At 43.5% G+C, this 15,741-nt stretch overlaps 1 protein-coding gene across 17 annotated transcripts in view; it reads left to right on the forward strand.

Moving 5' to 3' along the window:
• The window catches only part of LOC311291627 (uncharacterized protein), a 106,542-nt gene that overhangs the window by 83,339 nt on the left and 7,462 nt on the right, over positions 1 to 15,741 (forward strand). The window contains exon 23 of one of the 17 annotated variants that reach the window (XR_014627584.1): positions 5,501 to 5,579. The exons of 15 other annotated variants lie outside the window; for them this stretch is intronic. Coding sequence is in view for 1 of the 2 variants with exons in the window: in XM_084410767.1 (XP_084266893.1) it covers positions 9,244 to 9,287 (44 nt within the window). In the remaining variant the exon portion in view is untranslated. Of the gene's footprint in view, positions 1 to 5,500; positions 5,580 to 9,243; positions 10,924 to 15,741 lie in introns of those variants that run through there. One more of the 17 variants, XM_084410767.1, reaches the window with a different exon arrangement.

Here is a 15,741-nt window from a genome sequence, read left to right on the forward strand (position 1 = left end):
GTCCACTTCCGCTCTGCCAAATCTCTCCCACAGCAGCTGGACTGTTTGTGGGTGTAGAGACCATTCGCCCGCGGGAATGTTGTTCCTGGACAGCCTGTCTGGACCCACATTCTGTATCCCAGGCACATGAGCTGCTTTCAGCGAGCGCAAGTTGTGCTGAGCCCATACCAGGAGGCGTTCCGCCAACCTGTACAGATCTCGGGATCTGAGACCGCCCTGGCGATTTATGTAGGACACCACAGACATGTTGTCCGAACGGACTAAGACGTGATGGCCCTTGATATGGGGACGAAAACGTGTCAGCGCGTTTTCTACTGCCAGCATTTCCAGACAGTTGATGTGTCGGAGCTTTTCCCGTTCTGACCACAGGCCATATAACGGTCTGCCCTCGAGCAGCGCTCCCCATCCCGAGGTGGAGGCGTCCGTAGACACCACTCTCACTCTCGAGGAAGGAGTAACATGGTCCTGTGCTCCACGAGCTCTGATCGTGAATGAGCCAGAATCAGCCAGTCGTCCAAATAGTTCAGCACTCGCATGCCTCTGAGCCTGAGAGGGGCGAGCGCTGCGTCCATGCACTTCGTAAATGTGCGAGGTGCTAGGGACAGACCGAATGGCAGGACTGTATACTGGTATGTCTGACCGTCGAAGGCGAATCTCAAGTATTGCCTGTGACGTGACGCTATCTGTATTTGAAAATACGCGTCCTTCAGATCTATTGACATGAACCAGTCTCCTTCGCGAATATGCGCGAGGATTTTCCTGGTCGTAAGCATTCTGAAACTGCGTTTCACTAATGCTTTGTTCAGCTGTCTCAGATCCAGTATGGGTCTGCAGCCCCCGTCTTTTTTGGGAACCAGAAAGTATCTGCTGTACAGCCCCCGTTCGCTTTGAGCATGAGATACAGGCTCTATAGCCCCTTTGCTCATCAGTTTTGAAATTTCGGCTCGGAGTAGGTGTGCTACTTCCGAATTCACCGTAGTTTCGACACGCGCCGTAAAGCGGGGAGGGCGTCGATAAAACTGTAGCGAGTAGCCTCTCTTTATAATGCTTAGCACCCATTCCGAAACCCCTGGAAGCGCTGCCCATGCATCTGCATGGATGGCTAAGGGTTGGATGCGAAGCGCACTCTGTTGGCTGAGCAACGGAAGCGCTTCGGTGTGCTGTAACACAGGCGTTATGTCTGTGGCATTCGAGGCGTGGGGCGCGCTGATGACAGCGGGCAGAGCGCTCGTCCTCGACCCCGCTATGGCGCTTAGCTGAGTGAGGGAGGGCTGAGCGGGTCCCGTGGGACTCATATCGTCTGTGAGTAAATGTGGGCTGGAAGCGCGCACCTTTACTACTTTTGGCGCGTTGTCTGTCTGAGCAGAGCGAACGTGCACAGGTTTCGTTTTTACAGAAACCGTCAGACGTGCGTGACATAGTGTTCGTGTGCACTGAGGAGTGGGCACGTCTACTATGCAGTGCGCGCGATCGACTTGAGTCGATTTTATGGGCGCGAGCCCTGTGTGAAGGGCTGTGCTTGTGTGTACGGATGGGCACTGAATAGTGGGCATCAGCGTTACATTTATAGCACCATCGGCCGTGGCCGGGACACCAGAAAATACACTCTTTATGGGATATATCTGGGTAGCCGTGAAAACGGCTTTTGTGTGCAGGCAAGCGGGCAACTGTACGGGCTTGCGCGTTGCATAAGACGCTGAGACAGTCGCAATACCTGGAACTGAAACAGCGGCGCGCTTGGGTGTGAGCCCGGCCGCAGCGGGACTCGTACACCGGCGCTTTCCTAGGCGTGCTAGGATGTTTTCGGGGCTTCCGGTTTCACCACAATCCTCTGCCGTGGACCACGCGGCGCGGGGCGACGGCTGGTAGACCGAGAGCGAGGTCTCGCGCTGCGTTGCTGTCGTGATGACGCAGCAGGAGGAGGGGGCTGTGGCTGAGAGCTCCGCTGGGTCGGCTTAGCACGACTCGCTGCAGAACTGGAGCGCTTCGGCAGGAAGTGCTTGAAGGCTTGCGACGCTTTCTGGTCCTCTGCGAATCTCTCTATGAACTCATTGACAGAGGATCCGAAGAGGCCAGTGGGATTCAGCGGGGCGTCGAGGAACGCGGTGCGCTCAGACTCGGCCATGTCTGAAAACGTCAGCCACAGATGTCTTTCAGCCACAGTGGCGGAAGCCATAACACGTCCCATAGCTTGATCGGCAGACTTAGTAGCGCGAAGGGTGAGATCCGAAGCGCTTCTCAAATCCGCGAGGCAGATTGCATCAGGTCCCATCTCGTCCAATTTACGGAGGAGATCTCCCTGGAAAATCTGCAGCGTGGCCATGGTGTGTAGTGCAGACGCAGCCTGCCCAGCAGCGGAAAAGATTCGCGCGAGCAGCGATGACGTCGTGCGGCAGGCTTTGGATGGCAACACTGGTTTCGTCCGCCGTCCAGCAGAGGGCGGGCAAAGGTGCGTCGCTATCGCCTGTTCCACCGGCGGAAGTGACTGGTAGCCTCTGTTTTTAGCATCGTCCAGGGCGGAGAATGCTGGAGAAACAGACGAACGAGTTCGTGCTGAGAAGGGAGCGTTCCAGGCCTTTGCCACTTCTTCATGAAGCTCAGGAAGAAAGGGGGCGGGCTTAGACTCAGGAGAAGCATGCTCACCGGGAAGGAAGCTACCATCCAGCCGGGTACGAGAGGGAGGTGCTGGTGCAAACCACTCGAGGCCGAGACTCGTCGCGGCCAGCGAGAGCACTCGCATCAACTCCTTCTCGATGTTAGCTCGTCTGCTAGGCTTACGAGCAGCGAGCGCGAGATCCTCAGAGCTCGACCAATCGCCGCTGCCCGAAGCTAACAGAGAGCACGTGTCCTCATCCCCCGACGCGGCTCTGAAATCGACTTCCTCTGATGAAGCGGCGGCAGACTGCGGGCGCTGAGCATCAGGAAGTGATACAGGCGAGGCCGGCGAAGCGAGCGGGCGCTCCGGCGAGCTCGGTCGGGCTGTAGAGGGCTCCGGAATCCGCTGGGAGCGGCGCTTTTTACGGCGCGGCAACGCGGCGGGGAGTGCAGGCTCGGAGAAAACTGCCAGGCGAGTCCGCAGAGTCACCATAGGCATAAGCTCGCAGTGAGGGCAGCCGCCGTCAGCGAGCGCGAGCGCTGCATGATCTTCACCCAGGCAGGAGACACAGATGACATGACGGTCTCCCTCGCTGAGTGGGGCTCGGCACGAGCCGCAGGATGGCATCTTTAAAAAGACGCGAGCTCTTTTACGAGTGTGTGTCGCAGGGCGAACACACACACACACAGAGGAACAGAAAAGGATATGAGCGCCGGAAAGCGCAGCAGGTACGGCAGTGGAAGGCGGCGAAGGCCAGCGACTTCAGATGGCTCGTCCCGCTGATGTGCTTGCACTCAGACGACGCTTGCTTCTATCCGAGATCCAGCGATGAGAGGTTCGCTGAAGAGGTGAAAAATCAAGTGAGTCAGCCTTTTCGAGCTACCTTTATAGGGCGAGGCCACGCCCGCGTCGGCGGGAAGTGGCCTCATTGGTCTGATGTTGCATCAGCCTGCGCTCGATAGGCTTATGCATTTGCTAGTAGAACAGCCAATGAGCAAACGAGCCGTCTTGCCTATGGCTGCATACTGTTGCAAATGCGTTTTACAAATATTAAAATTAAGGATAATTTTTTGCTTCAATATTCGTGAAAAGAGACTTTTCCCGCAGCGTCTTAGCTAAGACGCAGTACGAGAGAACTCTCGTAAGAGAACCCAGTTTGAACATTAACACTGCACTGTGCTGCTTACATACAGGTAAATAGAAAACTTAAATAATGATTAAATGAAAATGTATTGCACCTAAAAGTGAAATAAAAAATGTACGTAAATAAAGATTAAATGAAAATGTATTGTACTTAAAAGTTAAATAAAAACTTAAATGTTAAGTAAAAAAAGTACTTGTACACTGTACTTAAACATTTTTTAACACAGAATGTTTACATTCACAAACAGCTATATTACACACTGCATGAAAGGGAATACTCGAATAGTGGGCCTATGCACAAACAGTGGGAAACTCTATATTAGTGCAGTTTGTGCATTTAAAAACATCCATTTTGATTTAAAGCTTGTGGCATAACACACATCAACCTGATCACTTTATTTAGCATTCATGTAAACACTACGTTCGGATTCTTCAAATGGAATGAATTAATTTATCGTGTCCATGTAAGCGTAGCTGTCATAAAGCCTGTCACAGCCCCGCACCTCAACTGAGTTAGTGCAACTATATGTTCCTGCCCTGACCCTTAGATCTAGCAATGATAATTTCTGTTTCTCCGTAGGCTCTAGTGTTGCACCAACTTTCCAAAGTTGCACTTGTGTTAATACTAATACTGTAAGGACTAGAAACAAAAGATTCCTTGTCTCAAGTCGATTCGATGTCCTTGTCTCAATACTTTGTACTGCAATACCAGAGAATGTCTAATATGGCGAGAAGTTTCACTCTCACTACACTTCCGGCTTCTGAACTGGTTGCAGTTCCACTCTGATTCCATATGAGGGCGCTCACAGGACGAGTGCAGAATGAATGGAGGTCAATGGCGGTATACCCCTCAAAATCCACTTTTCTCAGGATATAATTTTTTGTCTAGTAATTTGAATGTTGTATTCGAAAGGAGATGCAAAGAAATTACACATTGCTGGGTGTTAGATTTTTTAGAGTCACTTATTTGCTTTAAAAAAGTCTTTCAAAATGTCAATGACGTCAGAATGCTGACGTCATTAGCAGAATGCTAGCGTGTTATGGGCAACAACAACTCAACCTGTAAGAAATCAAAACGACATAAGTACTCGTTCATTCAACTTTCGACCTAAAACCCATGTTGAACTTGCAAAATCTACAATCAGATCTGAGATTTCTCAACGGCAATCGGGTGAGGGAGACAAATTTAGCCGTCTAGCCCCATTAACTCCCATTCATTTTGCACTCATGGCGAGCGCCCCCAGTGGAACTCTGGTGGTACTACAACCAAAATTCGGTACAATAGGGCTTAATAGGGAGTGGACAGGCTCTCCGTAGACGGGCTCTGGCAATACTTTGGTATATTAAATATTTTCATTGACACCACTCAATTTGGGAACAGCACCACCTTTTGGTCAAAAGTGATAAGCAATTTCATCATATTACATGTGATGGTACTTTTTTTTTTTTTTTTGCCATTTTGACAAAAATAATCTAAAAATGTATTTTATCACTCATTGTTGCAGTTGCTCTGAAACTCCCAGCGTAACTCACCATGCCTTTTTGTCCTTTGTTCTTTAATTGCTGCTTGCATCAGTCTTGTTATCGGGGCTAGTATAGGGATCTTACTGGAGCATTATGGATGAATTGCAAAGGTTTAAAAAAAATAAGCAAATTTAGAGTTTTAGATGTCAAACTAACCTGGAAATATCAGTTGTTCTAATATTTAACTGCTCCCAATAATGAATTAAATAACTATTTATGACTTTGTTTTTATGCCAGGACTCCAGTAACAATCTGACAGAAGCTCAATCATTCACAGGTCAAAGCTGATACAGAGGTCGTCAGAGCAAGATTTTTGGTATTTGTCATTGTCAACACTAACAGTCATGACAATCACAATATTTCTAGGGTGTTGCTTTAAAATTGTTGAATTATATTCTTTCTCTTTCTATTTCATATTTCATCTAATCTGTTTTTTAAGTATTTTGCTCAAGCGATTTGTGTTTTTTAATACCATGTGCCCAAAGAAAAGTATTTTTAGTTGAAGAGAGCTGGTTTTCCAGACTTACAGACTATGTCTACCTCTAAAGACTGGCACATTTGCATATATAAAATAATTATCCTGTTTGTTCTAATATGAGATTTTGTCGTGAATGAAGAAATGTAATCTTTAAGATGTGTGTGACCATCATATGACAATAAAAGAGCACACACACAAACCTTATTCTAATATGGAATATGGTATTGGAATGGTAAAGAGTGTTGGGTCGTGACAGGAGGGCCTCCACTCAAGGATACAATATGATGAACAGGTCTGAGAATGTTCCACATATGGTTGAAATACCATCATTGGCCTCTTAGTCAAGTCAAGTCATCTTCATTTATATAGCACTTTTAACAATGTAGATTGTTCCAAAGCAGCTTTACAATGATAATAGGAAATTAAAGTAACAGAGATTGTTTTGGACTTATAGCAGCTCTAGAATAAAGTTATTGTCCAGCTAAGTTTTGATTGATTTACATCCTTTGCAAAGATTTAGTTATTAACTTAGGGGCCGCTAACACGACACCGTTAATAGAAAACCCCGAATGCGATCCGGCCGCTCATTTGCACAAAACAGTGCCTGGTGTCTCTAGAACGCAAACCATGAAATAGGTTCCATAGGGTTTTTTTTAGAAAGATATTCAAAGCTTACAGACGTAAACCAACACAGCAGCAGCAACGGCAACGAGGCAGACAGGAGCAATCGATCAACTATAACATTCTGGGAATCAAGACTATAAAGGATGAAGGATGCCCTCCCTTCACTGTCACACTCTGCAGACACTCTGTGTGACTGTACGACTGCTGGCCTTTTCTTGCAAGAAAATAAACATCATATAAGACAAATGGGAAATGTTTGTCTCTTAATCAGTGATAGAATTTTGTTTGCCACCACATTTCACATTGACTTAATTTATATATTTATGCAGTGATCAAATGTGATTAATGGAATCATTGAATGTCTGTCTGTTATGTGGGATCCATTTGTTCTTAAATTACACTAGTTTATTAAAATGTTTTCAGTTGTACTGCTTTTACCTTTATAAGACAAAAAAATATATAAAAATCTACTTTGTCCTGCACTCAGGGTTTCAAATGATGGTACTGGCACAGCTTCTCACATTTTGTTACCCAAAAAAAGCCCAACTAAAGCAAAACTGGACATTTTTCACGTTCCCAGAACCAACACTGAATATTTGGAGAACGTTCTTATAACAAAAGTCTATTAACTGGGTACAGACCTAGTGTTTACAAAGCAAACGTGCAAAGATTAAGTCAAACACCCTTTACAAATTTTTTTTTTATAATAAATAAAAGGTAAAACAACGATGTCAGACGATTATGAAGTTGGAGGAGAAAATGAGATGAAGTTTTTCGCCCTACCCTACATTTCTGAACCGGAACACGCGTGTGTCATGAGTCTGGTTCCTTTTTCGGGCTTTTCTTTTACTTTTTCCCCCTCTGCTGGTCACTTTCTCTCTTTTTCCCTTCTTCCCTCTTCAGCTGACTTTCATTAGCTGTGATTGCGCTGATTCCTTTCACCTGTTCTTCCTCTAGCCCCGCTAGCTATTTAATGTTCTCTGTTCCCTTTGTCATTTGCCAGATTATTTTGTGAGAGTATCATGCAAGTGGCAGTTCTCAAACCCTGCTGTATCTGTCTTGTCCAGTCGTTTCCATGTCCTGTCTACATTCTGGTTCAGGTCAGCCAATTGATTTCTCTCTCTACTAAACTTCTGTTCTACACTGTGTCCAGCTCTCCCGCTATCGACGAACGCCCAAGTGCTGTTGTCTATACATTGCTACCGCTCTATACGAGGAGAAGAGAGGTCTGAGGTCTACCGGCCGATCTCCCTGACTTTCTGCTGCACTTCTGCCTACGAGCGAGAGCTGTGAGAGAGTAGCTGACCCGTTTGGCGGATTATTCTACGGAGTCTGTTCTGTTTACCTTTCTAAAGACTTTTCTTCTGCATAATCTGCAAGCATCCTGTGTTCCTGTTTGAAGAACAATTATTTTGCTCTCTCTCAATAAACTCAGATTTACGTTCGCATTTGGATCCTATCTCTTCTTTACGACAGAATAATCTGGCCACCTGATGGAACCAGCGAACGAGAGAACCATTCACACTGCTGTCGAACTTCAAGGTGCAATGTTAGGAAGACACGATGAGGAACTTACAGCTACTCGTCGCGTGGTCGAGACGCTGGCTGCTCAGTTTTCTGATTTATCCACCCAAGTTCAATTACTCAGGAGAGATCCACCTGCTCCTCCAAGATCGCCTGATCCTCCGGAGCCGCGTGTCAACAATCCCCCATGCTATGGCGGTGAGCCAACTCAATACCGCTCATTCCTCACACAATGTAAAGTTGTATTTTCCCTCCAACCAGTCACCTATGCCCGTGAGCGAGCCTGGGTAGCCTATGTGATTTCACTTCTTACCGGGCGTGCCCGCGAGTGGGGAGCTGCAGCGTGGGAAGCTGAGGCTGATTATACCATGCGCTTCGACACCTTCAAAGATGAGATGTTGCGGGTTTTCGACCGTTCGGCCCATGGTGAGGAGGCTTCCCGCTTGCTCTCATCACTCCGCCAGGGAAGGCGATCCGTGGTGGATTATTCCATAGAGTTCCGTACTCTTTCGACCACTTGCGGTTGGAACGAGACAGCCCTTGCATCTCGCTTCCTGGAGGGACTTAGCGCTCATGTCAAAGATGAAGTCATAGCCCGCGAACTGCCTACGGATCTCGACCCACTCATTGATCTCGCTATCCGGGTGGAGAAGCAATTTGATCTTCGCCGCCGCACCAGGGGCGCTGACTCCGCCTTCTCATCTTCGGTAGTGGCGTCTACTCCTCCCATTCCCACTCCACATCCAGAGCCAATGCAGCTTGGCGGTCTTCGTATCTCGGCGAATGAGAGAGAACGACGCCTCATAAATCGCCTGTGCATGTACTACGGAGCAGCCAACCACTTTGTTTCGAGCTGCCCTGTAAAAGCCAACGCTTGCCAGTAGAAGAGGGGGTACTGGCAAGCGTGACTTCTTTGATCTCCTCATCTACGTCCTGCACGACCGTTTCGATAACCTTGAGCTGGTCTGGTACAACTGTTTCATGCAAGGCTTTAATTGACTCTGGAGCTGAGGAGAATTTCCTCGACGAGGCTTGGGCTCGTAGACATGGTATTCCTTTGAGGAGCCGCAAGCAGTCCACACCCCTTTTTGCTTTAGACGGTAGCCCCCTGCCCAGTATCGATCTTCAGTCTATTCCTTTAGCTCTAACTGTTTCAGGAAACCATCATGAGACTCTTTCTTTTTTAGTTTTTAGTTTTTCCTATTCCCCGGTAGTTTTAGGTCAACTCTGGTTAGTCAGACACAATCCCCACTTCGATTGATCCAGTAATAGTATTCTCTCATGGAATCTGTCTTGTCATGTCAATTGTCTGTTATCCGCTAATCCTTCTGTCTCTCCTGTCTCTGTTTGCCAGGAGGAGCTGGCCGATTTGACTGGGGTTCCGGAGGAATATCATGATCTGAGGGCGGTCTTCAGTCGGTCCCGGGCCACTTCTCTTCCTCCTCACCGTCCTTATGATTGCAGTATCGATCTTTTACCCGGAACTTCGCCACCTCGCGGTAGATTATATTCCCTTATGGGGCCCGAACGTGAAACACTTGAAAGTTATCTGTCTGAGTCGTTAGCCGCTGGTACCATTGTCGCTTCTTCTTCGCCTGCAGGTGCGGGGTTTTTCTTTGTAAAGAAGAAGGACGGCTCTCTTCGACCCTGTATCGATTACCGGGGGCTTAACGAAATTACCGTAAAGAATCGTTATCCCTTGCCGCTTATGGCATCCGCGTTTGAGCTCTTACAGGGGGCGAGGTTCTTCACTAAATTAGACCTTATCATTTAATTCGCATTAGAGAAGGGGACGAATGGAAGACCGCTTTCAATACCCCACTTGGGCACTTTGAATATCGGGTTCTTCTGTTCGGCCTCGTCAACGCACCTGCAGTCTTTCAGGCATTAATTAATGATGTACTGAGAGACATGCTCAATATCTTCATCTTCGTTTACTTGGACGATATTCAGATTTTCTCACCGTCTCTCCAAGTCCATGTTCAGCATGTTCGCCGTGTCCTCCAGCGTCTCCTGGAGAACCGTCTGTTTGTTAAAGCAGAGAATCATAGTACTGACGAGGTAAGTATAGTAACTCTATCTCACCGTATTACATTCTTCTCTTAAAATGAATTTCTCATCCTCATTTTCGCTCTTTCCCTCACGAGCGCCCTCAGAACACAACAGACACGAAAGCCATGAGGGGTGCATGTACCAGCTGAATAAGATCCTTGTCCTCAATCACCTGACAGGAGGCAATGGGTGATGAAATGCAATGGGACAGCAAATCAGCTACTACATTATCTCTCCCTGATGGCTACTAGTCCAGTCATTTTATGAAAAAAGGTTGAACAAATTGCAACAGAAGCAAACTCAACTGATTTTGTATCCTCAATATGTCCTAAGTAAATAAATAAATAAAAAAAAAAAAAAAGCCCCAAAGAATCCCATTAGAGGAAAGTTTCGAAAAAGACCCAAATATAGCCTATTCATACGCCTCATTCATTATTTTTCTCTCGTGAATAGGGTAACAAATTTTACCTTTAGATATCACCATGAAAATTACTGAGTTGATTACTTACATCAAGACAAACAAAAAATGTATTACAAGTTTTTTTTAAATTGTTTGTTAACATGGACAAACGGTGCATAATCTAATTACCTGTACATATGTGCTAATTTGCGTAAATACCACAACAAATCTAAAATCAGTTGAGTTTGCTTCTGTTGCAATCTGTTCAAGGTTGACCCCCATTTTGGCTTAAAATGACTGGACTATACAGTGCATTTCATGTTGACAGCTTATACATTTATACAAATGAACATGTTAAACAAGCATACATCATGCAGTATCTCTGAAATCTTCATGGTGTGCGACACATGTTGTGGCATAGTGGAACTCAGCACAAACTTAGAAAACCACAAACACGTACTAGTAAGTGTATAACAAATAATATATTTTGAAAAGAGGAAGACTGTCTGGTAGTCCGAGGAGACATCACACAACTTGCATTTCGACTCAGTTGAACGTCATCCACTCATTTCTGTAACTAGTTTTCTTTTGTTGACAGTTTTTGCATTCAACAATATAAAAATCTGTAAAATTCACACTTAAAGGCATTTTGATCATGAGGACGAGTGTTACAACGAGGACCTTCACTCTTCTTTGTCTTTTTCTTCTTGATGGGACTTTGCCTTCAATTCAAGCAGGTAAATTATTTAAAGTTTCTGCATTTATCGGAGAACGAAAGTCAAAGTAAGTTTTACGATTGATTTAAAACATCATTGTAACAACATAAATTAAATTTGGTTATATATTTATGCTAGCATTGTGAAATTTAAAAGTATATTTATATACTCATATAATTAAACAAGTTTTGACAGTTTTTTGACAAAACAATTCACTGATATCTTCAGAGGTGGAAAGTCCAGGGGTCAGAAAGTAAAAGTCCTGCCATATATTTATTCCACCCATGAACTCACACAGCAAAAACTCCCGTGTTAAATGAACTCTCCTGGGAGTTTATTTGGCTCCACACTCAAGAGTGTTAAAGTTAATGAGATAATTTAGTGATTGATTGAGTGATGATTGAGCATTATTGAAGACACCTGATGTTAACAAGCAGAATCACCAAAGGAGAAAATCTCTTTTTTCAAGTTGCCATTATGGTGATTAGCGTTGGCTTTAGTTGGGCTCTTGACACTTAAACTGTTAACATTAAATGTTGTTTGGCTGTTGTATCTGAGTTATAACTGTCAGATGAACAAAGAGAAAAGCTGAACAGGTGGTGTTGGTTATGATTTGACATGATCATTGTTTTATCTGAATCACTGAACTCATTTAGAGCCTAATCTCTGACTTAAATGTATATTGATCATTACAGCATCACAGTGATTCCACGGAATAAGTTCCAAATTTTTCAATTTAATCTAAATGATTTCTTAAAAGTTGTTCTGATATAAATAAAATAAAAAAAATCTTTCATTAAGACACACACAGACATCAAGAATGAGTGTATGAATCTCAACAATGGTGACAAAAAGAATATTCAATTAGGAAAAGGAAATTACTAAGACAATTCAGATCATAATTTATTCATACCGCAATGCATGATGGGAGCCATGAATGAGTTGTGATTGGTGGCACCCAGAATGCACTGCAACATGCTTTATTATTGTCACCATTGTTGAGAATCACAGGCTGATTATTGATGTCTGTGTGTCCAAATACAATACTTCTTTAAAGTCTTTTGATCAGAACAACTTTTAAGAAATCTTTTTGATAATATTAAAAATGCTGAAAATAGTATACTGTAGAATCACAGGCTCCTGTAATCAACAAGGCAAACCTAACTCTCTAAATGAGTTTTGTGAGTCAGGTCAAATGATGATTATGTCAAAACATAACCAACACCACCTGATCAGCTTTTCTTGTTGTTCATCTGAGAGTTATAACTCAGATACATCAGCCAAATAAAATCTAAAGTTAACAGTGTAAGTGTCAAGAGCCCAACTAAAGCCAACGCTAATCACCATAATGGCAACTTGAAAAAAGAGATTTTTTCCTTTGGCGATTCTGCTTGTTAAAGGCAGGGTAGGTAGAAATGGTCTAAAAATTTTATTTTTCAAATTTGTTTAAACTTTATGTACATATCAATACATAATTAAAATGTAAGTACTCTGAAAAAGAAAGTATCAAAATCGAGTGTCTGTAGACCTCTCACGACTGTTTTAAAGACATCTCATTATTTCCATTCACTCCACCCCCTCATTTCTGTGCTTCTTCCAAAGCCACGCCCCCAAAACACATGAACGCGCGACTCCGACCGCTCAGCTAGAGGACGCATTATTTACCTGAGACAAGCGGAGGGGAAGGGGCATTTTTTTGCCTGGTTTGCCTTCACTAACTGCATATGCCGGTACTGTAAATTTAGATTGCTCTTTCTCTGCCATTGTTTTGGTATTCCTAGGTTCAGTGCCTTCTTCTTCTTCTTCGATAGATTTTATTGGCAGCTTGCAAACATAGTGCATTACCGCCATCTACTGGACGGAGGTGTGATCAGGTTCTGTGCCTCTCACACTCCTCAAATCAAACGGTCGCGCGCAAGTGGGTAGGTGCTGTGTGGCAAAAGGGTGGTTGCCATGGTTGCGAGAGAGTGACAGTCGCCTAAGCCAATCCTTTGATTCGTCCCGAATCGAAATAATGAGCTGTGTTTAATACAGATTAAACGGTCTAGAGTCACTTGATTTTTATTATGATTTTTTCAGAGTTCTTACATTTTAATTATGTATTGATATATATAGAAAGTTTTAACAAATTTGGATCTTTAATTTTTAATAAATCCTACCTACCCTGCCTTTAACATCAGGTGTCTTCAATAATGCTCAATCATCACTCAATCAATCACTAAATTATCTCATTAACTTTAACACTCTTGAGTGTGGAGCCAAATAAACTCCCAGGAGAGTTCATTTAACACGGGAGTTTTTGCTGTGTGAGTTCATGGGTGGAATAAATATATGGCAGGACTTTTACTTTCTGACCCCTGGACTTTCCACCTCTGCTTGCAATGCTATAAAAGCGCTGATGAAAATGGAAAGTTCTGTGGGTGATTTACTGACAATGTGCACAATAAAGAACACAGACACAATCGGATCGAAACTCCTACAAATGCATATGCAATAAGGACAAAAATAATCCTGTCCATGAAGATACTGAAGATCAACTGAAGATAAAATAAGGCATTAAATCTCTGAAGATCTCAGCAGAGTTTCGATCCGATTGCGTCTGTGTTCTTTAATGTGCACATTGTCAGTAAATCACCCGCAGAACTTTCCATTTTCATCAGCGCTTTTATAGCATTGCAAGCTTATACTAATTTGCTCTGTTTAGTAAATATGGCCCAATTATCCTAAATTATCATTCAACAACTCCACAAACAGCATTACTGTTATCCAGCAGCCATATCACCCTGTAGCCCAAGACTGGTTGCCCACTGAAGCTAAGCAGGGCTGAGCCTGGTTAGTACCTGGATGGGAGACCTCCTGGGAAAAACTAGGTTGCTGCTGGAAGAGGTGTTAGCGAGGCCAGCAGGGGGCGCTGCTCGCCCTGTGGTCTGTGTGGGTCCTAATGCCCCAGTATAGTGACGGGGACACTATACTGCCAAAAGAGCACCGTCCTTCGGATGAGACGTAAAACCGAGGTCCTGACTCTCTGTGGTCATTAAAAATCCCAGGATGTCCTTCGAAAAAGAGTAGGGGTGTAACCCCGGCATCCTGGCCAAATCTGCCCCTTGGCCCCTGTCCATCATGGCCTCCTAATCATCCCCATATACTGATTGGCTTCATCACTGTCTCCTCTCCACCAGTAAGCTGGTGTGTGGTGGGCGTTCTGGCGCAATATGGCTGCCGTCGCATCATCCAAGTGGATGCTGCACATTGGTGGTGGTTGAGGAGATTCCCCTCTTCCATATGTAAAGCGCTTTGAGGTCTCAGAAAAAGCGCTATATAAATGTAACGAATTATTATTATTATTATTATTATTACTTTTTTAATGGAAAATTTGGCCGCAATTTTTTACATTGTAAATATAGTAGTATATGATCAATAGTGAACAAAAGAATGTCTTATGGATATTTAAATAATAAATATCCCAATTCGGTTCGTGTGCACTGTAAACATTTTTTTATGTTTTACATCATGGAACCAAAATTGAACTAAACTAAACATTGAACTAAAGTTTATGGAAAAGAATGGTTGCAAGTGCTTTACCGTAAAAAAATACAGTAGTAATATTTTAGGTTTTATGGCATTGAACTTATTCAAAATATTGTGTTACACATTTGTATTACAAATCAATTTGCCATACAAGTTATTATTGAGAATTACCAGAGGTTTAGACGTTGATGTTTTATTGAAAATAATAAAGTTTGTAGCCGCCATTATGGAGATAAGTGTTTGCTTTAGTTGGGCTCTTGATCCTTGACTTTATAACTCTGATTTACTCTGACTGCTTTAACTGTGAAACACATTCGTTATGGCATGAAAATCAGAGAGAAAATGTGATCAGGTGTTGTTGGCAATTTAGTGGCCTAATTCACGGATCTCATAAAGAATCTTATCTTTCATTGTAGGAGGAGTGTATAATATTAATATTTCACGTTTTTCAGTATAATAGCTCTGTGACCGAACCGCATGCGAGCCAGCAGTGACAAACAGATAATCTGTAAAACTTTAAAAACACATGGTGTACAAATGGTTTTGGACAATTAAATTATTTAGACCAACACAGACATCAAGAATCAGCATATGAATCTCAACAACAGTGACAATCAACAAAATAATCAGATAAAACTCTGAACATCACAAAACAAGCTACTAAAAAATTGCAACAAAAACAACAGCAAAAATAAAAGCAGATATAATAATAAAAGAAAATACTAAGGCAATTCAGCATAATTTATTCACGCTGCAATGCATGCTGGGAGATATTGATGAGTTTTGATTGATGGCTCCCATCATGCACTGCACTTTTATCATTACAGTTGTTGAGATATGCATATGCTGATTCTTGAAGACTGTCTGTGTCTGAAAGATACAGTAATTCAAACCTTTATTGTGCACAATGTTTTTAAAATTTCAAACATTTTATCACATTACAACACTGATGGATCACATACTGTAGAATCATAGGACTACTACAATCAATAATGTAAAATGAATGACCTATATAAACAAAGATAAGACTCTATATGAGCTCAATGAATCAGGCCACTACATGCCCAGCAAACATTTGGACGTTTAATGACCATTGAAAAGACGTCCGTCCGACACGTCCCGTCATGGTTGAAAAATAGTTCCAAAATGAAAGTTG

Source organism: Rutilus rutilus (genome assembly GCF_951802725.1).
Source record: "Rutilus rutilus genome assembly, chromosome: 1".
NCBI lineage: Eukaryota > Metazoa > Chordata > Actinopteri > Cypriniformes > Leuciscidae > Rutilus > Rutilus rutilus.